The sequence below is a fragment of the Eulemur rufifrons genome, chromosome 7 (genome assembly GCF_041146395.1).
Source record: "Eulemur rufifrons isolate Redbay chromosome 7, OSU_ERuf_1, whole genome shotgun sequence".
Lineage (NCBI taxonomy): Eukaryota > Metazoa > Chordata > Mammalia > Primates > Lemuridae > Eulemur > Eulemur rufifrons.
The window spans coordinates 140,462,120-140,487,493 of record NC_090989.1 but is presented as its reverse complement, the minus strand read 5'-3'; the positions used below and the strand labels follow the sequence as shown (position 1 = coordinate 140,487,493).

The window sequence follows — 25,374 nt, the reverse complement described above, 5'->3', positions numbered from 1 at the left end:
TCCCATCTCCCCAATGCCGCGCCAGTCTTCTCCCACCTCCACTGCTGGCGCGTCCCAACTAGACATGTGGTTTATTTGGAGGAGGGAATAAGGTTGAATAAGGAAAGCTCAGCTTCCAGACCACCACACTCTCCTGGTTTCCTCTGACCTCTCCGCCTCTTTGGCTGATTTCTCATTTCCCAGAGAGCCCCAAGACTCTGTCGTTGGCTCTTTTCAGTGGCTTCTCAATATAGCCACACAATCCAGGTGGCCTGGCTCGGCCTCACAGGTGTAAATGCCGTCGGCACGCTGGTGACCAGCAGAGGGCGCTGCGGAGCCCCTCTGCAGAGCCGGTCCCAGGACCCGCCTGCCCCGCTGCTCTGCAGGCTGGCTGCCGATTGCCCACAACCCTCTTCCAGCGAACTGCCCTCAACTCACCCATTGGCCTTCAAAGGTCCCCACCTCCAGGGGACTTCCCACAGCCAATAACTGACTGGTAGAGGCTTTCACAGTCAGTCCTGGGAGCACCCTCACAGTACACCGAATGCATTCAGATCCCTGCCTCAGGTTGTGCTGGGGCCGGGACCAGGGGAAACTCTCCACTTTTATTTGCAGCCTGAAAACCTCCCGTCCCAACCGCAGACAGTCTGCTTTGCACCACCTTCCTTACTCACCCACCCATCCCGGCTTCCCCATTTCAGTAAATGGTAATTCCATCCGTCCCGTTCTTCTGGCCAAAAGCCTTGATGTCATCATTAACTCATCTCTTTCTCTTACACTCCACATCCAACCTGTCAGCAAATCCTATTGGCTCTGCTTTCAAAATAAATCTACAATTTGACTACTTCTCACCACTGCTGCTGCAGTGGCCCAGGTCCGAGCCTGGAATCTTGCAGTGGCCTCCTAACGAATCTGCCTGCTTCCTTCCTCCCTTGCTCATTCTCAGGTTTTTCAAAATACGGCTGCTAGAATGGCCCTTGCGAAACATAAATCGGTCAAGGCACTCCTCTTCTCAAACCCTCCTGAGGTTCCCATCTCACCCAGCAGAAGCCAAGTCAAGGTCCTCCGCCATCTGTCCTCTTCCCCACCCCCCCACTCACACCTCTGCAGCCTGCTCTCCTTCCACTCTCCCCTCGCCCACTCCTCTGCCTGGCCACGCTGCCGTTCCCTGACCACACCAAGCAGGTTCTCGCTTCAGGGTACCACACATCCCGCTCCCGAGACCTGCTTCCCTTAGATCTCTGTTCTAATGCCACCTTCCCAGTGAGGCCTTCCCTGAACACCTATGTAGAACTGCAGTTTCCAGGACTCCTTTCCCCCTTCCTTGCTTTATTTTTCTGTATAGCATAATCACCATCTGATACCTTGTATATGTTTATTGCTGTTAAATTGGTTGTCTGTAGAATGTGAGCTCTGTGAGAGCAGGGGTGATTTTTCCTGTTATTCTGTGAAATATCTCTTGTGCCCAGGTCAATGCCTAGCACATAGTAGTTAATAAATATTTACTAAAAGGATGCATGAAACTAGACAGCCTCTGTCCTCCTTCCATTTCCAACACTGAGACTTACAACTTACAATTGTCCTCAAACAGGATCGTCCAACCATTGTAAGATTTTGGAGATGCAAAAGTGTTGGGCAAAAGCCACATTTCCATACTCTACACCGTCTGCCCAACTTGTATTTCAACGGGTGCCAGAATTAGTACAGTTCAGATCAAGTGAAGACCATCATGAAGCTTGGAGAAGTACAGCCTTTGTCTTCCACCATCTTTCCTAGGTGGGGAGAAAGGAGACTAAAATCTGGAAGAGCAGAGAGGCCAAAGTAGGTTTTCACAATTATTATCTTTTAGAAATGTTTTTCTTATTTAAAAAATAATACTGATTTTCTGAGAAAACAAACCATGGAAGACTGTCCTTGAAACCGAAATGGTGAGAAAGGCAGGTATGAACATGAGGAAGGCAGGTGTGAAGATAAGGAACACAGGTGTGAACATGGGAAGACAGGTGTGAACATGGGGAAGGCACGCTCACCCTTGGTTACATGTAGTGAAAGAGATCGGGTCTTCCCTTTCGGTTTACGCAGTAAAGGGAAGGCTTTGAGGTATCAACAACCTGGGCAGTTGGGAAAAGGAGGACAGAGAATCCGTGTTTCCTGAACATCAAGAGGAAGCCTCTTTGGTTGCTGTGGACTAGCTGGTCTCCGCCACTTCCAAGAGGTCATCCACATATTCCACAACCTCTCCCTGTAAGAAACAACAGAACACCTCTGTTAGGTAGGCCACCTGACTTTTACCAGTGCTGCTGAGCAGAAATAGTTTCTAAGAGGCCATTGCTACTGTCTGCTTGGGCTGAAGCAGGTTTTCTCCATGGCCTGGGGCCCAGGGGACCTGACTTCTCCCTGTGGAGGGGACCTTGGCTTCCACTCCATGTGACCTTAGTATCCAGTGCTCTGCGACCCCCACCGATGATGGCCCGTGTGAAGCGAACAGTCCAGCCACCCTGTCTGTCCCTGCTGGGCGCCCCCTCCTCTGCGCGTCCCTCCCTGCACCCCATCTTCCCCTCCCACCAGCAGTTCCCCCTCAGGAACACTTTCTATCTTTCCCTTTCTGCCTCAGCCACAAGACCACAAGCCTTTCAAGGACCAGGTCCAGGGCTGATTTTTCTTCCCCAGAGCCTGGCACACAGGTGTTCAATAAACGTGTTGAAGCATGCGTGATTGAGTGCATGCATGTTATGTTGCTGGTGTGACTGAAGCAGTCACTCCACTGACAGGAAAGACTTTTGGGGACAGTGCTGTCAGCCTTATGCCACAACTCAAAGCAGCCCAGTACGATTCCCAATTTCCTCCTGCACATTGGCTTCTCTCCCACAACCCTCCTGGGCCACCAGCTGATGGCACCCATTTTCTTTCCTGCAGAGGACAAATGACTCACAAAGAAGGCCAAGGCCCCTTCTCCAAGGGTCAGCACAGGCCAGGCCCACCGATGCTCACCACCCCTGTGAAAGCAAAGCTTGACCTTCACAGAGCTCACCATCCCAGGCCCAGAGCCTGTTTGCTCCTTTTGGATATTTTAAAACAGAGAGATTTACGAAACTCTCACAGCACTTGGAAGTAATCGGAAAATCTATCAAGTGCATGAGACACAAAAGGGAGTCTTAGCATTTTCATCAAATACTTCTACAATGTCATGTCTAGGATTAGAACTCAAATTATGGAAGTAAAACACTACAGCTTGAAAAAAGTGTACTTCAGTTGCTTTCCGGACCCCTAAAGGAAAACTTGGCATGGCAGAATGATTACGTGTACAGCCGTGACATCTGTTTAGGGAGTTGCTGTTTCCTGCTGTGTGGCTGCTGTGACTTGGGGAATGATGATATTGTTTCCTTTGCTCACTAACAGCAAGTGCCCAGGGTGACACAGATGAAAGGAATCCATCCCCTGGACGGCAGTTATGGTGGATGCTGTGGGTGCCTCGCCCAGATCTCCTTCCCAGAGCACCTATCCCCGGCTCCCGTGAGGGCGGTTGCTAATGGCTAGCAGCTGCCCCTTCTCTGGGCAACTGCCCTTGGCCACAAGGAGCAGCTTCACCAGGGAGGTCACACACCAACCCTTCCTGGCAGCCAAGAACCAGTGACAAACTGATAAGGGAGATTACAAAAGGCAGGAACAACCCTGGGGTGTGATTCCTGCCCCAGAGCTCCCGGTGGGAGGAGGCCAGGCTGGACCCCGGCTGAGACCACGCATTTGCTGAGTTCCTTCCTCTGCCCCTCACTCCTTTCCTACCTGAGAGCTCTTCCTCAGTAAATTATTTCAACACGTTATATTCTATTTCTGTTGGACTTTCCTGAAGCAAACAACCATCAGAACCTAAAACCTGAAGCATCAATTTCAGCCTGCTTTATAAAGTTTCTAAAACTGTAACAGGCCTCTGCAAAATTTTCACCCAGTGTGCAAACTTTCAGGAGTGTTTATACATATTTCAACCCCAGAAAGATAATAAGGAAGAATGCCAGCCAGCCACAGTGGCTCACGCCTGTAATCCCAGCACTCTGGGAGGCTGAGGCGGGAGGATTGCTTGAGCTCAGGAGTTCGAGACCAGCCTGAGCAAGAGAGAGACCCTGTCTCTAAAAAAATAGAAAAAAAGGTTAGCCGGGTGTGGTGATGCGCACTTGTAGTCCCACCTACTTGGGAGGCTGAGGCAGGGGGATGGTTTGAGCCCAGGAGTTTGAGGTTGCAGTGAACTATATGAAGATGCCACCGCACTCTACCAGGGCAACAGAGCAAGACTTTGTTGCCAAAAAAAAAAAAAAAGAAGAAGAAGAAGAAGAAGAGTGTCACAAATATCAGTAGCTAAATTGTATTGATGCTTTGTTTCAAAGTGGTACTATTAGTGGTCCTTTGCAAATTTAAGGATTAAACTAAGAATTTTATTGTATTGGTTATATTTTCATCTCAAATTATTACTTGCCATAATTTGATATATAGTAAGAAAATAGCTCATTCTTTAGAGATGGATTAATTCTTCACAAATCTAAAGCTTCAGTTAATAAGCAAATTATTCCAGAACCCTTAACAAAGTCCTTTTATCTTGAAAATGCCAAGTCCAAGAATCCTAGGAATTTTAAAGCCTGGAATAAGGCCAGTCTGTTCATTGGATGATTACTAACCCTCTGTGTGCCTACGACAAGGAACTCTATCTGAGTGTGTTTCCTTATCTGTGACGTAAGAGAGCTTTACTGAATCTCATGGAAAAATCTCTGCCTGTTCTAACATCTATGTTATTTTCTAAATATATTGTTCTCATACATCAAAAGCCTTCAAAATTTCCTAGCTTTTAGACCCAGGAATTTTGCTACTGGAATTTATCCTAAGGAAATGATCAGAGAAGAGGTAAAAGATTTAGTCACTGCTGTGCTATTTATAAAAGCAAACAGTTGGAAGCAAACTAAATGTCTACAAAAAAAGGCTTTATTTCTAAAAATTCTATATCATGCAGTGTTAGTCATTAAAATGTCATGTTTATAATGAACATTAACTAACAAGAGAAAGAAGAATCACATGACCACCTCAATAGATGCAGAAAAAGCACTTGACAGGCCGGGTGTGATGGCTCACGCCTGTAATCCTAGCACTCTTGGGAGGCCGAGGTGGGAGGATTGCTCGAGGTCAGGAGTTCGAGACCAGCCTGAGCAAGAGCGAGACCCCGTCTCTACTGAAAATAGAAAGAAATTATCTGGCCAACTAAAAAATATATATAGAAAAAATTAGCCAGGCCTGGTGGCATATGCCTGTAGTCCCAGCTACTCGGGAGGCTGAGGCAGAAGGATTGCTCAAGTCCAGGAGTTTGAGGTTGCTGTGAGCTAGGCTGACGCCATGGCACTCACTCTAGCCCAGGCAACAGAGCAGGACTCTGTTTCAAAAAAAATAAATAAATAAAAATATTAAAAAATGTTATAAATAAATAAACCACATGAGATACACTTCACATCCACTAGCATGGCTACTAATAAAAAAGATAGACAATATTAAGTGTTGATGAAGATGTAACAAAGTTGGGACTCTCCTATATTGCTTATGAGAGTGTAAAATGGTGCAACCACTTTGGAAAACAGTCTGGCAGTTCCTCAGCAGGTTAAACATATAGTTACTATATGACACAGCAATTCCATTCCTAGGTATATACCTATGGATATACTCCTAGGTGTAAGAAATTTCAAAAGTTATATCCAAACAAAAATTTGTACACAAATGTTCATAGCATCATTATTCAAAATAGTAAAAAAGTGGAAATAACCCAAACATCCATCAACTGAAGAATCGATAAACAGAATGTGGTATATCCACACAATAGAATAGTACTTGGCAGTAAAAAGGAAATTTTACATGTAACATGATATGTTACAACATGGTTGAGTCTTGAAAACATGCTCAGTGAAAGATGCCAGTCACAAAAGACCACATACCATATGATTCCATTGATGTGGAATGCCCAGAACAGGCAAATTCATAGAGAATAAATGTAGGCTAGTGGTTTCCAGGGGCTGGAGATGGAGACGGGACTGGGGGCAGTGCCACGGTGGAGGGGATGGGCAGTAACTTAGCTATGGGGTTTTCTTGGGGTGATGACAATGTTCTAAACTTAGATTGCAGTGACGAATGTACAACTTTGTGGATTTTTAGTAAAAAAACCACTGAATTATACACTTTAAAAGGGAGAATTTTATGCTACATGAATAATATCTAAATAAAGCTGTTCCAGAAAAATAAAACAAGGGAAACTTCTCATATTATAATGTTAACTGGAAAAGCCATGATATATAATTATAGTTGAGTTTATAGTAAGTATATATTGAAAAATATAAATTTAAAACTTCATAAAATTTTTTCCTTTAATAATGGAAAAAAACAGAAGGATATATACCAAAATGTCAGTAGTGTCTTGCCTCTAGATAACTGGGAACTCAACCCCTCCCCGCTTTTCTAAGAATATTTTTCTACACTTTCCAAACCAGAGCAGCCAAGCTTGTTGGTACCTGGCCAGTGTTCCTTGCTTTGGGGAATGGGCTCTGTGGCATCTTGGGATCCCATCTCGGGCTCTGCCTCAAGGACAGCCAACCCAAGACACAAGGCACATGCATCACTGCCTAGTTTGTGAAGCGCTTCCATGTGCGACACGGTATTTCATTCTCACAACCCTGGGAGGGCAATGTAATTATTCCCATCTTACAGATAAAGAACTGAGGCTCAGTTCTTTAATGCCAGTGATGAGCCCATCCTGTACACATTTGTGCACAGAAAACAAAGTCCATGACAGTGTCTTATTCAGAGGTGCTTCACCTACACCTGGAGCAGTGGGAAGGGCACACCTGGAGACCCAGGGCCTCTGGGTCTGGCCTGGCAGCTCACAGCTCTCTCCCAGCTCCAATGGCTGGCAGGTCCCCAGCTTTCTCAGAAAGCATTTTCCAGTTTGTTCCAAACACATCTCTCTAAATATCCCCCCTAATGGCGACTTGCTGCCCCACCACAAATGACAACTCCCTAACCAGTTTAGTGTTGGTCAAAAAAGGAGTCTGCTGAGTTAGATTTAATCAGAATTTCAAGCAAGTCCAGAGAATGATAAAATGCTTACCACAAAGATGTAATTTACCAAAAAAAAGAGAGAGAGAGAGAGAGAGAGAGAGAGAGAAAGAGACAGTAATAAGTCTGATAGAAAAATTGGGGCGAGAATTTTCCAGGTATCTTCAGAGTGCTGAGCAATTAGAACTTCACTGTTTTTGTAAAATTAAAAGACAAAGGTTAGATGACTACTGTGGATGGATTCCAGGTGTCGCTCCACACACACTGCACCATCAGGAAGTGTGGCACTTCTGCCTGGGTTTCCTAGAAAGCCATTCTTTCCCATGTCAGTGTTCTGCCTTTCATTACAACACCCACAGCAACTGTCTTTCTCAAGGTCCCCTTCTGTTTCTTATTTCAGGGACAACTTGGCCTCCCAGCGATTTTAGCAAAGATGTGAGTAATATTTTCTCTTAGCCAGACGTGTGCTAAGCATGAAAACTTACCTCATCATCATCCATGATATTTTCCTTAGCAAAGTCATACAGCTCCTTCTGGAGTGTAGTCACGTTAAAGAACTGAACTGCTTCCTGTTCAGACACAAACACAGAACAGTTTATAGGACTGACCTTTTCATGTTAGAACTGGGGAGGAAGGGGAAACAGGATACGGGATTTCTCTCTAGGGTGATGAAAATGTTTAAAATTAGATGGTGGTAATGGCTGTACAACTCTGTGAATACACCTACAACCAATGAATTGTACACTTTAAAAATGTGAATTCTATAGTACGTGAATTTTATCTCAATTTTTTAAAAAAGTGTGGCCAGCCTCAAGTGGAAGATATATTTATGACAGCCCAGAATAGCATACAGAAATCCCAATGAAAATACAAGTTAAGAGCAAACAGAAATCCCAATGAAATACAAGTTAAGAGCAAAGATCAATTGGAAGAAATCTTTTGAGAGTGATATGTAATTACAGGAGTTCCCTGACAAGACATGCAAAGCTGTGAGTTTGTCCATCGAGGGAATCAAATCATGGTTCAACCACAAAAGAGCCTGTCATGAAGCTGTTAAAGAATAATAATAGTCCGGGCACAGTGGCTCACACCTCTAATCCTAGCACTCTGGGAGGCCGAGGCAGCAGATTGTTTGAGCTCAGGAGTTCGAGACCAGCCTGAGCAAGAGAGAGACCCCCACCTCTACTGAAAATAGAAAAATTAGCTGGGCATGGTGGCACGTGCCTATAGTCCCAGCTACGTGGGAGGCTGAGGCAGGAGGATCTCCTGAGCCCAGGAGTTTGATGTTGCAGTGAGCCACAATGACGCCACTGCACTCTACCTGGGGTCACAAAGCAAGACTCTGTCTCAAAAAAAAAAAATAATAATAATAAAACAGGTATATGGGTGTGACATGGAAAAATGTTCATGATGGATTGTTACAAAAACCAACCAAGTTGCAAAAAATTGCAAAACAGTATATAAAGTCGGATCCTGTTTTTTTAAAAATAAACAAATACATGCTGTCTACTTCAGTAAAGTGTGGCATGATCACAAGGTAAAGAGGAGGTGTGGAATTATGAGAGAATTTTGCTTTCTAAGTAAAAGGTTTCTGTAATGTTTGAAATTTGGAGAGTTTTTACAGAATCAGAAGTCAGAATAAAGCAGTAAAATGTTAAAAGACAAAAAAACTACAGGAAAAAAATGAGTTTCCTTCATTTCTGAAATAACCCTTTCTCTCAAGGTGCAAAGCAGGCTCCTGAAAGCGAGCGAGCGAGGGAAACAGGGCTCCGTGCCGGCACTTACGGGTCTGGGCTGGAAATGCTCGTCCGACAGGCCCCATTTGTCCCGATGGTACTGGTAATACACCAGGTTCTGCTGCATGACTTTGTCGTTCGGGTCAAAGAGCAGGTAGCTGACCGCACAGGGCGCCGCATTCTTCAGGTCACTCACTGGGGTCAGGGAGAAAAGAGGAGGTGGGCGGGGGATGAGCAAGCCACGCCCTACAATTCCTCTCACCTGCCACTGTTCCTCTGAGCTCAGCGTCCTAAAGAAAAAGGTCAAGAACAAGTTCCTTCTCCCCAGCCCCTCTTCAGAGAGCCTGTGGCCGACCAGAATCATCCCTGGGTGGGCAGGTCACAGACTGGGTCTCCAGCCTGGAGGCAGGTTTGGAAGTCCCTTGTTAGGCAGATGCTTTTGCAGAAATGTCTATGTTGCACCTCAGGCTCTGGTGACCTGAGCTGGCCTTAGGGTCCCTACAGCCAGCCAGAGACAGCTGGGTCCCAAGGCCTGGACCATCCTGGGACTGAGGTAGGGAGGTTGTGCGCAGCAAATGAGCCTCCCCCTTAGGGGGCTCTGGTGCCTGTCCCATCTGGATGAGACCACAATTTCCAGACTGTGGCCCTCCAAGGGCTAAACCAGACCTGGCGGACCCTCTGGGTGGAGGAGATTTGAAAAGCCACCTGGTCTTGCCATCTCCTGGGGACGGGAAGCCTCCCTACCTAGTGTTCCCACCCCCAGCCTCCCTACTTAGTGTTGCCCCACCTATCACAGCACCTTCAGCATAGGGATTTTCAGGGGGTGAGGGTAAGGGGGAAGAGGTTATGAGATACAAGCCTCTGGGTGTTTATTCTGGCACCTTCCACCCCAATTTACCAAGGAACACTACCATTGCTGAAGCTGTGGTTGGCCAGAGTAGTCAAAGCTTGGGTATGAATAAACTGTGCCACCCAGTGGCTGATTCCTATAATGACCGCTTTAAAATCAGCACTCACGGGCATTTACTATTCAAATGCAAATGACACCCGCCCTCAAGATCTTAATTTAGTGTGTTGGGCAGTCTAGAAAGAGTTCAAAACAGGGCAGATTATCAAGAAGCCAATTTCAGGAAGTAAATTTTACTCATAACCCCAGAAAGCAAAGATTTCCTGGGGAGCAGCAAGCAAAGCTAGAAAGTTTGGTCTACCAGTGTCTGTAAGTCTTCACCACCATGTCTGATATGCAGGGCAATTTTCAGAACATGTGAGGATTCCAGAGTGCCAGTGAGCTGCCATAGCCCAGATGTGTCCAGAGTACAGATGTGTCCAGAACCTTCTAAACACCTAGCATTCTAGCTTTGTGCATGCAGAACCAAGCCATGCTCAGAGGGCTAGCAGACCTATGGATTGTTACATTTATATAATACATATGTATTTCTTTTTTTCTTTTTTAAACTTCAGCATGCAAGGCTTTCAGTGTGTCCTGAAGAGGATGGGAGGTGAGATAAAAGGGTAAGTGCCTTTTGCTGGAAGAGGAACCATGATGAAGATCACAGTAGCCACAGTGGGAAAGAGGGTTACAGAGGCCCCGATCACCTCTCACTCTGCCCAGGGCATCCTGGAGACCAGCTGCTCCTAAGTTTGAAGGGGTGACCCGGGGGCATCTATGCTAGCCAGAAACCTGCTGGACTCTGGCACTTCTTCAGAAAGGCAGACAGTTCCTGCTACAACTGTCCCAAATGTTCCCCCGTGCTTGTAACTGAACCACCAAGGAACATGCTGCTCCAACAAGCGGCACTTGGCCAAGTCGGTGACAGGGAGGGGAGGAGAAGCCTGAACAGACAGGCTCTGAGGTCTAACTCTGAACTACCTTCTCTTCCATAGTCACTTCTCTGTTCAATTAGAACATTCTGATAGATACACTCCAATGTCAGATCAAAGGGGAACCAACTAGAATGAAACTCTAACAGTCTGGACAGTAAACTCCTCTGATGGGGAGGAGGGGAAATAATGATAACGAAAACAAACACCTATATAGCTGGCTAGGGCCGGTGTGGGAATACCCTGAGCATTTCATGTCCATTAACTCATGTAATGCTCAGGACTCTCCTCTGAGGAGAGTACTACTATCTCTACTGTACAGGCGAGGAAACAGAAGCACAGTTAGTAAGTGACAGAGCTGGAATTCAAACCCACGCAGTCTGGCTCCAGGGTCTGTGCCCTGAATCACTGGACCATGCTGCCTTTCTGTGCAAAGCAAGACACCAGGGCTGTCAGTGTGACCCTGATGTCCTCCCTTAACAACCATAGATAACAATTACCTCTATTTTACAGATGAGGAAGCTGAGTCTTAGCAGGACTAAGCACCTCACCCAAGATCCCGTAGAAGATTACTTACACTTATAATATGCAAACTGCAAATAGTGATACATGGTAGCCACAAATTTCTCAACTGGATAGCCTCCTATAACCGGGGTGAGGTTCTCTTCACACTGTATTTTGCATTCCAGAACTTCTATATAATGATCTGAAAAAACACAAATTTTCATAGCAGTGCATCCATTACTTTCTTAATACGCTGCTTCTGCCTCCCACCCAAATGATAAAGGCAAAAGAAAAATGTCTGCAACACTCATGATAGAAGCTAAAATCTTTAACACACAAAGTTCCTTAAAATGAACAAGAAAAAGACTAACAATGACTATAAAAATGACCAAAAGAAGTTAAGAGAAAAGAAATTATTAAAATGTCTAATAAACATTATAAAAAGATGCTATACCTCTTTTGTAATTAAGAAATACAACTAACTCTAAAATAATTTAAACTATTAAATTGGCAAAATTTTTAAAATTTCATAACTCCTATTGTGAGGGAGAGAATGATGAAACTTACAGGATCATATTCTGTTGGTGGAAGCAAAACATGAACCAGCTTATTAGAAAATAATTTGGTAAAATTTATCAAAGGTTAAGATACACATGTCCTCCAACACAGCAGTTTACGTCTAGGAAATTTTCTTTAGACATAGGCATGCATAAGCACCGTCTGTAACAGCAAAAAACTTGAAAGTACCTAAATGCTAATAGACAGGATGATGATTAATAAATTGTGGTACACACAAACAATAGAATCTATATAGCCTTTGAAAGAGAATAAAGTGAACCTTAATGTAACAACATGTAACAACATATAACATATATAACATATAACAACAAGATGTCAAAGACTACATTTCCCAGCCTCCCTTGTAGTTAGGTTGGGGCCATATGACTAGTTGTGGCCAATGAAATGTTGGTAGTAACAACTAATGAATGCTACTTCCAGGCCTGGTACCTAAAATTTCCCATGTCATCCTTGGTTCCCTCCCTTTTCTCCCTTTATGCAGCTAAAAGCAAAAGACTCCAGGATGGTTCCACACACTATGCTGGCAAGACTGTGGAGGAACAGGTACTCTCATATGTTGCTGGTAGGAATACAAAATGATACCTTGAAATACTACATAATTCACAGAAACATTTACTCTTTCAACTATTAATCCCACTTTGGTTGACTTTTAAAACACACCTCCACATTTAACAACAACAACAACAACAAAAGCCCAAAGTTATCCATTGCAGTATTATATGGAATAGCAACAGATTGAAAGAACCCAAATGTCTATCAGGTAGCTGAATAAACTACAGTATATCACACATACACCCCCGACAGAGTACTGGCCAAAAAATAAAAAAGAATAACACAATCCCTAGGTACTAATTTGCATATGTCATTACGTGGAAAAAGCAAAGAACAGAATAGTGTATAAAGTATTCTGCACAAAATATATAAAGTGTATAAAGTATTCTGCCGTAACAGATGTAAAAGTATTCTGCCGAAACAGATGTAAAAATATGGGGAAATATTTATATATATTTACACAAACTTTATTGAAAAAATGATGCAAGCAAGAATTCTCAATCGATGCTAATATCAGCAGAGGGTAGGAGGGAAGAACAGAGTTTGATGAATAACAAGTTGACATGGTCTTGCTGTTAATAAATAATCTTAAAAGAACAAAAGCTATACTGTGGAGAACCTAGAAACTGGAAAATACCTTAACCGACTGCTTACAAATTAACATCACCTATACAGTGGCAAACAAACATCGTGCATATCTAGATGTGATACCCTGAGAAGGATATTTGTGTAGTGTTCCAGCCAAAACTGCATCACTCGAATGTAATTGTAAGGACACGTCATAGAAACCCAAACTGAAGTGTATTTATAAAGCAAATGGCCTATAATCTTTAAAAATATCATTGGCATAATAAGACAAAGAAAGGCCATAGGACTATTCCAGATTAAGGAACACTAAAGATACAAGGCAACTAAATAGGAAACACGATTCTAGATTGGCTCCTGTACCAGGAAAAACACTGTGCCAGAAAGAACATTATTGGGACAAATGACAAAATGGGCATATGGACTTGTAGATTGAATAAAAGTATTATATCTAGTATATTAAGTTTTCTGACTCTAATTAATGTGGATATATAGGTAATATTACTGCTCTTGGGAAATAAACTGAAGTATTATGTGGTACAGGGTCATGATGTATGTAACCTACTTTCAAATGGTTATGTAATCACAATAATAATACACATGATACATATAGAGGGAGTGAATAAGTAAATGTGGCACAATCGATGTTAAATATTGGCCAATCTGGCCAGGTGCGATGCCCATAATCCCAGCACTTTGGGAGGCCATGACAGGAAGATCACTTGAGGCCAGGAGGTCAAGACCAGTTTGGGCAAGAGCGAGACCCTGTCTCTACAAAAAATAGAAAAAAAATTGGCCAGACGTGGTGTTGCATGCCTAGAGTACCAGCTACTTGGGAGACTGAGGCAGGAGGATTGCTTGAGCCCAGGAGTTTGAGGTTGCAGTGAGCTACAATAATGGATAATGCCACTGCACTCTAGCCTGAGCAACAGAGCCAAAAAAAAAAAAAGATAACCAATTGCAATGTATGAACCTTATTTGGATCCTGATTCAAATAAATGGCAAATTAAAGGCACACGTACACATTTATGGCATTTCTGAGATGACTGGGATACTATCTAGGTAATGATGATGAGATCCAGGAAGCATTATTAAAAGTATCTTAGGTTTAACAGTTTGGTGTTATGTGGAAAAAAAAAACAAAACAGGAGTCCTTATCTTTTAGAGGTATATACTGAAATATTACGAATGAAATGATATAGCATCTGGGATTTGCTTCAAGATAACAGGAGAGAGGAGAAATAGCTGAGAATTAGATAAGCCCAAGTAGCCACGAGTTGCCAGTTGTGAAGTTGGTCATGGGTACATGGGGGGTTGTTATACTCTTCTCTCTATTTTTTTCCTTTTTGGTATATGTTTGAAATTTTTCATAATAAAAAGTTTTTGTAAGAAAAAAAGTACTTCATAGAAAAAGAGGTTAATGAACAAAAAATGATTGAAAGAAAACCAAAAACCCTGATTCAATAACTTTAAAAGAGCGTCCATACTGCAGGATTTCTAGGAGCCTTTAACCATTAACGTGCACAGGGACTCTGCAAGGGAGAGACAAACTGCTCGGCCCCTTCCCAGACTTATTTAACAAGTACCGTAGGCACAAGGCTTTTATCCAATCTAGAGCCCAGGCTAACTTAACCCTTTCGGAGAGGCACAGTTCTAGGATTAGTGCTCTCCAAGCACTTTGGGAAATCCTCCCATGGCCATTTCCCATTTTCTGGAGCAATGCTGCGCCCGAAAGGCACCAGGGAAGGCACTCTAGCGAAATCTGGGTGTTTCTGGTTTTCCCTCTTTCTTCATTCTTTTTCCCAGTGTTTTCTAAACTTCCTACAATGAGCATACATTGTTTTATAGTCAGAAAAGAAAGTTTCAAAAGTTTCCTTAATGATGACTAGTTAAAGGTTCATTATACTCTTTATTCTACTTCTGTGTATGTTCGAAAATTCCCATAATCTAAGTTATCTCAGGCATGTGAGCCACTGAGTTGCTCCTGGGCCCATTTCCATTTTTCCCAAAAGCCTGTGGCGAATCTGTCATCAAGTAGGACAGATATGGTAGACCTGCTTGGTGGCCTGTGCTGGAACATCCTATCAGCTATTTTGCCCGAAGCCCCTGCCAAGCCAAAGGCTTACCTATGTAGGTGTTGACTACCCCCGGTGACCCATTAATATGTAAGCTCAAAAGTTCCTCAGAGGCCACTCATGGCATCTAGAAGGCATGTAGGCAGATAGCAGACGTCTAAGGAAGACAGATTCCACCGGGGTAGCTATCCCACTTACCCACCACCCACCTGCTACGGAAAGGTAGAAATCCTTGAAGTCCTTGATCTCCCTGGAACCCTCGCAGGCCGCAAGACACTCGTAAAAGGCTTTGAAGAAGTCGGGAAGGGCCAGCTCCATGTCTGTGATGGACGTTCTCCAGTTCTCGCCGTTGTATGCCCGCACTGCGCGGATGAACAGGCTCTGAAAAGCAAGGGGAAGCCGGTGAAGCCTGAGCTAAGATTTGAGTTCTGAAGAAGCCACACTGACCCTTAACTAAATATGAAGCCAATCAGTGACCTACTTTGTATCCTCGATGTTTCTACCCTGTTCACAATGGGTACACTTATTTAATTTAATTCAAAAAGTAGCAGGCACTTGATACTAAAATCAAACTTGAATCAAGGAAAAGGGGAAAAGTAGAGTAACAGAAATCAGATCAGCAGCTGCCAGGAGTCAGGGGTTGGGGCAAAGACGTGACTGCAAAAGGGCAGAAGGGGACTTTTCAGGGGTGATGAAAATATTCTACATCATGACTATGGTAGCAGTCACAGAACGACATGTATTTGTCAAACTCATTGAATTGTACACTTAAAATTGGTAAATATATTATAAATAAATAATAGCTCAATAAACCTAATTTTTAAAATTGAATTAAGGAAAAGATATAAGTTTGAGAGCAAGTGTCTGACACCCTCCTCCCGCCAACACGGGAGTCCCATGCAGCAGTACTAGATACCAGCAAGGGCGACCGTGTGCCAGATAGTGGAAACTTCAAGGGCTTTCTGTTGTTTGTTGACTGGACCCGATGAAAGAGAAATAACTAGGACTAAGGAAGCAGCTTGGTCTCCAGGAAACAAGTAGAGATCCCGGATACACAGCAAACCCTGCTAACGAGGGCAGGCCAGGCCAGGCCTTGAAACCAGCATGGGACTCTCCATTTGGAGTTCCTGTTCAGCTACTCCTGAATGGGGGTATCTGAGGGCCACCCCTATAGACCCGGAATTTTCACCAAGCTTAAGGCCGTAGGTGGAGAAGGTGAATTTCCTTAAACCTCCTGGGCAGGCAGCATCCCCTGGAAATAAAACAGGCAGAGAATGGAAGGAGCCTTTCCTGGAGACTGGGTAAATGAGCAGCGCCTCCAGGCGGCTGGCTTTGCAGAAACAGCAGGGCAGCCGCAGCAGCAAGAAGGAAGCAGAGCAGAGAGAGGGGCTCCCTCGGTGCACAGGACAGCCTGGCCACGCCCAGCAGGGCTCCAAGGACTCGCTTACTTCCAGGTAAGCCCAGGGAACTTAGCACATGCACTCAGCTCTGTTCCCCAAACCCTGTGTAAACGATAATGAAGATAGTAAAAATGCATAGTCCTCTTTACAGGAGAATGGGAAAGGAACATGTAGCAGCCAAGAGATTTCAAGAACTTTTGGAAAGACAGAAAGCCAAGTTATCACAGAAGAGATCCAGAGAGAAAGCACACCACACACCCTATTGGCACTTGCAGGGGCTAGGGACCACGGAAGTCTAAGACAAGGCGCAGGACTGAGCGCAGGGCTGCAAGTTCAAACAGGGCTGTTGGAGCCCTGGGTTCCCTCCCAGCACCCACTTGCCCACCCAAGAGATCACATCTCCCAAAGCCACTCTTCACCCGAGACTGGTGGTTTACTCCAGAGACTTTACCCTTAAAGACTGAGGAGGCCGGAACCAGGCACAGAGGAGGCCAGGGTGGAGGCACTCAGCTGAAAACCAGGAAAGGGGCGAAGTTGTCTGACCCAGCTAGGAGTCCCCGTCCCTCCCCGCAGACTGACTCCCAGACACCAGCAGATGAGCATGGACAGCCCACCGGCCCTGCAGAAGGCTGGAGAAGTCTTCTCTGGTAAACTGAGGGCCCCTCAGAAAAGAGACTTCTGTACACTGTATTTTCCCACCAGTAAAAAGGAAGCTTGCAGTCTGATGACACTACACAAAACCCTGCCATCAGGCCTTGGGATCTACAGCTCCTCATGGATACTTTCAACACGTCCTCTGTTTTCAACCCTGCCCTTCCCAGTGGCTGAGCTCAACAGACCCTGACCATAGTAAGTACTCAAAAGGAACAGATTCTTCCTTTTACTGCTACTGTGGTTAAGTGTCATCAGAACTCCTCTTTGCAGATGCAGAGATAAGTATCTTCTGCTCTGTCACGTCAGCCTCGCTAACTTCTTTACAGTCCACCTTAATATACATGTTGTGTGTGTATAGTTTCATCAAAAAATAGGGATTTATGTTTCTGTTTCTTGTGTTCCTGGTCATTTCTGGATGATTTCCAAGATATGTCTTTACTCTGCCATCATAAAACTGAATGATCAAATGACCTTATTTCTAATATGTGGCATCTACAGGAAAGATGGCTTTTAAAATCATCATGGAATATAAAATTTCATTCTTAAATAGATCACCTTTGTGCTAAAAAGTCAGTCATTTCTGTTGTCCTAATATTCATCACATGCCACCAAAAGTCCTTCAATCCTTTGATGTCAATAGTTATTTACGAAGACACACTTCATTTACGATTCACAGTTTGACTGACCGCTGTGTAAAAAATCTGAATATACCTCATACGACTTGGTTTCCAAGTCTTTAATGTAGTCCTCAGCACCAGGCAAGCTCTTGTAATACGCCATGTTTCTCTTCATCATTTCGTCATCCGGATGCTTCAGCAGAAACGTATGAGCAGCTGCGATGGCTTTCGGGAGATTATTTGCCTAAGGACAAAGAAGATAGATGAAAGCTATTCAGTGGACGCTGAGCAGTGATGATGGTAAATGTTCAGTCCTTTAGCAACGTTGTCATTCCTACATGTTTCCAGATAAGGATCCACTGATTTCCAGGGCCCAACAAGCCACTCAGGACGAGTGTCCCTTCCCCATAGGTGACTGTATGGCATCTATGTGCCTTTCCCCAGCCATTTGGTGCTGCCTCCACCTGTCTGTGCCCAGGAGGCTGGCCTGGGGGGACAATAACAATAGATTCTCTCACCCTCCAGCTTCCAAAGGGGCTCACCGATGAGGAGCTCTGGTAGGAGAATGAAGGAAGGGAAGAGAGTAAGGTTGGGATGTTTCATCTCCTGGCTCCGTCCCCATAGGCACCTTCGGGTTGCTATGTCCCTTAACTGAAAGTCACAGCTCCTCTCAAGATGGCCCTATCCATATAGTCTCTCTCCTTCCAGCTTCCAGTAACTGCTCTCTCCCTGCCCCTTTTGGCCTAGGAGTGGTCACACTCCACTGTCAAGAGCCCTGGGGTACTCCACTAGCACACTGAGCAAACCTCTGTAAATAACCACCTTATTACACTTTCCTCAAATCACCCAATATGGGACTGAGTGCGGTGGCTCATGCCTATAATCCTAGCACTTTGGGAAACCAAGGCAGGAGGATTGCTTGAGGCCAGGAGTTCGAGACCAGCCTGAGCAAGAGCTAGACCACAGCTCTATAAAAAATACAAAAATTAGCTGGGCATGGTGGTGCAGGCCTGTAGTCCCAGCTGCTTGGGAGACTGAGATAGGAGGATCTCGTGAGCTCAGGAGTTTGAGGTTGCAGTGAGCTATGATGACACCGATGCACTCTAGCCCAGGTGACAGAGTGAGATCCTGTCTCAAAAAAAAAAAAAAAAAAATTACCCAATATGGCCACACATCTTTTCTGCTGTAACCTTGATGAATCTATTAATGTTTTCCCAAATCTCTCACAGAACCTTCTGCATACATTCTCTATGACCCCACCTCGTGCTCACTTACTCGTCTACTCAGCAAATATTTGTAAAGAGCCTCCTACGTGCAGGCACTGTTTCTGGGAATTGGGTTTGTAACAACAAGCAAAACAGAGAAAAATAACCCCTGCTTCACGGACCATACATTCTAGTAAGTTCTCCTTATTTCCCGGTAACCTCAATTAAGTGCCTCTCTTTTATGTTACCCCTGGGTTATGTTTTCCTGCTTTTTACGCCACCCTATAATCTCAGCTAATGTGTCTATCTCCTCCATCAGACTGTGATTTTTGGAGGACCCAGCTGTGTGCCATTCGTGTCTACATTCCTGCTACCGGGCACAGTCCTTGGGCCAAGGCAAGACATGGAAGTATCTGTTATTTGAACATCATGACATTATGACCACATACTATTTTCATAAAATAAATTCATATTTTCCTCCCTTTTCCCCTTTCTCTTCTCCCCACGGAGGCAGTAGCCAGCTGATTCTGAGTTTCACTGTCTCAGGGGAGGTAGGTGCCTGGTCAGAACGAAGCAATTACCCATTTGACAAAAGCCTGTGCTCATGAAAGAACTCGACAGATTTGAGGAAAGGAAGGAACTGGGGAGGGAGCTGCAGGAGGAAGCTGACTGGCCCCAAAGGAGAAGGAGAAGGAGGGAATCTCCCAGGCTAGGTAAAAGTTTCCCTCGGGGTCTGAAGGAGCAGCAAAGTCTGTGGGCCCTGGAGCTTCAGGGCTAGCACCCTGGCTGGCAGTGCCCAGGAGGGCAGAAGTCCTCGGGGAGAACAGGAATGTTGTGGGGGGACGTCAAGAGGGCAGGCAGGCAGAGATGTGGCTGCTTCCCTATGGGGACTCATGACCAGCAACCAGAGGGCCCCCACATGGATGGAATCATGGTGCCACCTGGCAGGGGAAGGGCAGGCACCCACACCTGTGCACAGACGCGCCTTCAGCCAGTCCAGGGGCACACTTGGAGGCAGCAATTAGGGAATTCAATTTGAGGAGAGAAAACAAAGGAATATTTAATACACCCAGATTTCTGAGAATCCTAGAGCAGCACATATCTGCACCAAATTGTCTCCGAAGTGGAGCCAAGTCATTCTGAGACAATGGCAATAGCTACACTGGAGAAGTGGTGAGTGGCGATCCGAGCAGACTCCCAGATGTCAATGCTGACGTTTTGGCAATGCCAGTTGGTGGCCTGTAGTGGGACTGCTTTGAAAGAGCTCTACAGAAAGCTTCACACCCTTGGCCAGAAAAAGGCTAGTCTGCAGCTAAAAGGAAGGAAAGGGGTATGAATGCAGCCTTTTAAAACATTTGCCAGAGAAATCAGAGTCTCTTGTTTCTCAGAAGAGCAACTTAGAAAGGGGCACAGAGGGATTTTTAAGGCCTTTAACTTGGCATCTGAGTTTTACAAAATGGAACTTCTTCCTGAAGAGGAAAAAGTGATTTTATTTACTTCACCTTAGACTCTACAGCTGGAACATGGAGACACATCTTGGCAGCTAAACCTCTGACAGACTCCAGGCAGGCTGTGAAGAAGGCAGGTGAGAGCACCCACCCTGCCATGGGTTCCAGGGTGACAGCCACCCACATGAGAGTCCCCAGCTACCTGCCAAAGGAGCCACCCTAAATCGGCCTTTGTGTGGCTTGGGGGAGATCAGAGTCCACATCAGGCAAGGGCCGGGATAAGTGCCTGTGAGCCAGTCCGCTCTGTCCAGCTCAGAGCTCAACAGTCACTGAGGATTTGATGAAGTGCTGGGGCCCACTTTTTGCTTCACTTATGGGAAAGATGAGTATTTCAGAGGATGGCAGCCATAGAGAGAACCTACAGCTAATGACATGGACCTAAAGTAGGCTGGCGACACGAAACCCACAGTGAACTTGAGGCCGACGCACCAGTAGCAGGGCCCTTTTCTACAAGATCACACACCCAAGCCTCCTCACCTCACCCTGACAGCTGGAACCCACCATTCCTATTCCCATGTTGAACTCAGGCATTTGTCCTTAGTCACTGAAATGGAGACCTGAGCCTCAGAACGGCACAGTAACATTCACCCAAAACCTGCTACAGCACTATCTACCTCCAGCATAGATCGCCAGCCTTCAGGTGCCAGGTAGAACAGAAGTGCCTGTCACCGATCATTTTCTCTCTACCCATAAACAGAGTTTGAAATGTAAACATCATTGAGAAAAAGAGAAATCATATAACATATCCACCAAAAGTCACTTTTTCAGTGATATCTTCCGTTGAAACAAGTGAACATTCAGACTTATTAATAAAATTCTTAACTTTTTCCTTCCCTGTAAGAGATCTCAAAATACCAAGAAAGATAGTATTTTATAGACTTTCAAGTAAGTGGTTGTTATGAGACCGATAAAGGCTTTTGAAGCTATGACCATCCAACCTCTTGGGGCTGCCATGATGAAGGGGAAAACCCATGCCTTAGGGTCACATTGAGTAAAATGCTCTTCCCCTTTTCCCTGCATCACTTGTTCAAATTCATCTGTATATTAGAGAAATCAGAGTTTCTAGCATTCTCCAGATTTAAAAATAAAATGTTTCCCCTTTGATTATGTGACTCAGATTTTGTTCAGATTGTATTTGCCAAAAAGCTATACAAAAAAGAGTTAGACAAGTCAGTTTTAGCTTAAAAAACAGTGCTGGTGTGAGCCAGCCATCATTTTCAACATTCTGGAATTTTATTACTCTCATCTGCTGGTTCTATTTTAAAATTGTTTCTTTTTTTTATTGCCAGGACAAACATTCACAAAACTGATACTTTAAATAAAACTGTAACTAAGCATAGGAATCACCCAGCTTTTCTCCTTTTGGGGGTTTTGTGTTATTTTATTGCTCAATAAAATAAATATGAATGCAATATAGATGTGGCTCTGTCTCAGCGGAAATATGAAAAACAGATCTTGCAGTCCAAAAATGCAAAATAAAGTTAAAAAACAAAACAAAGCAAAAGTCTACCTTAAAAGTCTAGGATATACCATGAATCTATTTTTGTAGTCATTAAAATAAACACAATATATTCCTTTTAAAATATTTTTCAACCAGAGACAGTTGAAACTGGGCTTTGAGAGGGCTATTTTAATCAAACCCTGTGGCCACCAAGCTAACCAAGCTACAGCCAGCCTCTTCGTCCAGTAGCAGAGTTCAACCCATTCTTAAAACTTGTGGGTCCCCAGAGTAAAGGACTCATAGGATGGAGAACTGCAATTTGTGGCTATTTTTAGCCAGCAATCACAGAGAGCATTTAAGCAGCCATAAAAAGGAGGCAATGAACTGTGTTAAATTCCAGATGAAAGAGAGAGACAGCAGAGAAGGCCAACCCTGATGATTCACGGTGCACAAGTTCTCCTCTAAGCAGATGTGTGTCCTCGAAAGGAGTCCCTGTCCTTCCCTGGCCTCAATTTCTCCTCTTCGAAAGGGGCTAGTCGGCTCCTAGCGTCCTCTTCTGCTACATTATCGCAAGTTACTACTCACTTGAGAAAAGGCGATTTTAATAGTACGTACAGAAAAGAGGAGTCTGCCCTCAAATAACAAGTAGTGTTTATCAGGCACTTTGTTGGGTGCCAGGCACTGTATTGCATTCTGTGTACGTATTCGCTGCCTTAGGACAACCCTTCAAGAAAGGCATTTTCATCTCTACTTAAGGTGAAGAAGAAATTGAGGGCGACCTTTGTCAGGGCTGGGTGGAAGAAAGCCGGGTCAAGAGAGGGCTATGGAACCAGGCCCAGGACGAGGGGCGGGGCCTGAATCCAGGGCGGGGGCGGGGCTCCGGGCGGGGCTCTGGGCGGGGGCGGGGGCGGGGGCGGGGGCGGGGGCGGGGCGGGGCGGACTTGCCTTGAAGTAGGCGAACTGCAGGAACTTGTAGGGCTCGCGGCGCTGGAAGTCCGCCAGCACCTCGCGGCTGGGCTGGGACTGGCGGAAGGCTGGCAGGCCCTGCTTGCAGCGCTTGAGGCAGTGCGCGCGGCGCAACAGGCCCCCGAACAGGCGCAGCTCGGGATGGCCCGCGAAGCGGGCGGCGGGCTCTGGCTGGGGCGCCGTGCTGCAATTGCGGTGGCAAAAGGCCTCGCTGTCGCGCAGCAGGCGGTGCAGCCGCAGGCTGATCTCCAGGTAGCCCACGCTCTCGACCCAGTGCTCGCCGCTGTACTGGTCCAGCGCGTGGCGGTAGGCCGACTCGAGCGGCATCAACTCGTCCCGCGGGAAGCTGCGGAAGCTGTAGCGCTCGTACTGGGCGCGTCCCGGGCGCAGCGCACAGCCAGCGCACAGCAGCGCCAGCAGCGCCGCGGCCGCCCGGCGCCCCGGCTCCATCGCGCCTGGCGGAAGGAAGGAAGGAAGGAAAAGAGGAGCGAGAAGGAAAGGAAGGAGAAGGACGGCGCGACGCGGCGGGCCGAATGCTTGGGAGGCGGGGACGCCAGCCTCCGGCCCGCCCCGTCCGGCCGCCCCTCCCCACCTTGCCCGGCGATCGGGGCGCCAGCTGCCAGCGCGCAAAGGGTGCCTTGGGAAGGCGCGTTGTGCGCTCGGTCCTGCGCACTCTAACGCGTGTTGGGGGCTCTGCTGTTCGTTCGCTTGCAGACTGCGATCTGCAAGCCAGATGCGGCCGTAAGGGATCCTAGATTAGCGTTACTTTACGATCAGCTGGAGAATTTGGGAAAACGCAGATTCTGCTCCCTTCTCGAGTTTCTGATTCAGCAAGTCTGGGGTGGAAGTCTGAGGATTTGCATCTCTAACCAGCGCCCTAGTGAGGCTAATGCTCCGGGTCCACGGACTTCACTTTGACTATCGCTGCCATCGACCTTAGATTTTAGTGAGAGAGAAATCAAAAGATATGAATGGAATGTTAAAGGCAGCACTTTAAAAAAATTCTTTAAACTTTTTATTTTGAAATAATTTACAGGAAAGTTTCAAAGATAGTACAAAAAACCCACACACCCTTCATCAAGTTTCACAAATTGCTAAGGTTATGCCACATTTCTTTTCTCTCTTTATCTATATTTATCTTTATGGGTTTTTCCTAAATCATTTGAGATAAGTTGCATACATCAGGCCACTTGCCCCTTACTCTTTCAGTATGTGTGTCCCAAGAATGAAACTATGGACAATGACCAAATTCAGAAAATTTAACATGAATGTAAAATTTTAATCCGTGTTCCCTATTCCAGTTTTGTCAGCTGTCTCAATAATGTCTTCTACAGCACTTTTTACTCCTGGACTGGATGCAGACCAGGATTACTGTTGCATCTAGTTGTCACCTCTATTTCATATCTTCTAATCTAGACCATTTCCTCAGCTTTTCTTGTCATGCCATTGGCATTATTTAAGAATATAGGCCAACACAAGGATCCACTATACATCTATTAGAATGGCCAAAGCCAAAACATCAAGGACACTGATAACCGGCAAGGCTATGGAGCAACAGGAACTCTCAATCATTGCTAGTGGGAATGCACGATGGTTCAGTTACTTTGGAAGACAGTTTGGCAGTTTCTTACAAAACTAAACATATTCTTCTCATATAATCCAGAAATTGTGCTCTGTGTTTTTTACCCAAATGAATTAAAACTTATGCACACATCTACATAAAATGGATATTTATGGCAGCTTTAGTCACAATTGCCATAAACTTGGAAGTAACTAAAGATGTCCTTCAGTAGGACATAATGGATACAAAATGGATACATAAATGGTGGTATATCCAGACAATGGAATCTTATTCAGTATTAAAAAGAAATGAGCTAGCAAGCCATAAAAAGATATGGGAGAAACTTAAATGCATATTGCTAAGTGGAAAAAAACAACCCGAAAGCCTACATGCTGTATGATTCCAATTATATGACATTCTGTAAAAGACAAAACTATAGAGACAGTAAAAGGATCAGTGATTGCCAGGGATTATGAAAATGGAGGGATGAGTAAGTGGAGTACAGAGGATTTTTGGAGTGAAACTGTTGTGTATGAATCTATAATGGTGGAAGCATGTCATACATTTGTCAAAGCCTATACTATGTACAACACTAAGAGTGAGCCCCAATGTAAACTGAGGACTTTGAATGATAATGATAATGTTCAGTTTATCGATTGTAACAAATGGAACACCCTGGTGCAAGATGTTGATAGTGGGGGAAGTTGTGCATGTGTGGGGTCCGGGAGATATTGGAACTCTTGTTCTTTCTGCTCAGTTTTTTTTGTGAACCTAGAATTGCTATAAAGAATAAAGTCGGCCGGGCATGGTGGCTCACACCTGTAATCCTAGCACTCTGGGAGGCCAAGGTGGGAAGATCCTTTGAGCTCAGGAGTTTGAGACCAACCTGAGCAAGAGTGAGACCCCATCTCTACTAAAAAAATAGAAAGAAATTAGCTGGACAACTAAAAATATATGAAAAAATTAGCCGGGCATGGTGGCGCATGCCTGTAGGCCCAGCTACTCTGAAGGCTGAGGCAGAAGGATTGCTTGAGCCCAGGAGTCTGAGGTTGCTGTGAGCTAGGCTGACGCCACGGCACTCTAGTCTGGGAAACAGAGTGAGACTCTGTCTCAA

General features: G+C 45.1%; 1 protein-coding gene across 4 annotated transcripts; it reads right to left on the bottom strand.

Annotated features, from left to right (window-relative positions):
- On the bottom strand, nucleotides 1-23,211 carry CRTAP (cartilage associated protein). Of its 4 annotated transcripts, XM_069473374.1 has the most exons (7): nucleotides 22,679-23,211; nucleotides 17,674-17,823; nucleotides 15,118-15,289; nucleotides 11,191-11,319; nucleotides 8,842-8,987; nucleotides 7,542-7,625; nucleotides 1-2,221 (listed from the first exon to the last, which is right to left on the bottom strand). In XM_069473374.1, the coding sequence occupies exons 1-7, from the start codon at nucleotides 23,147-23,149 to the stop codon at nucleotides 2,168-2,170; spliced, it is 1,206 nt and encodes a 401-aa protein (XP_069329475.1). In that variant the 5' UTR covers nucleotides 23,150-23,211; the 3' UTR covers nucleotides 1-2,167. The 4 variants fall into 4 exon arrangements, with proteins under 4 accessions (XP_069329475.1, XP_069329477.1, XP_069329478.1 ...); XM_069473376.1 differs by lacking the exon at nucleotides 7,542-7,625; XM_069473377.1 differs by lacking the exon at nucleotides 11,191-11,319.
- Between the last annotated feature and the right edge of the window lie 2,163 nt (nucleotides 23,212-25,374).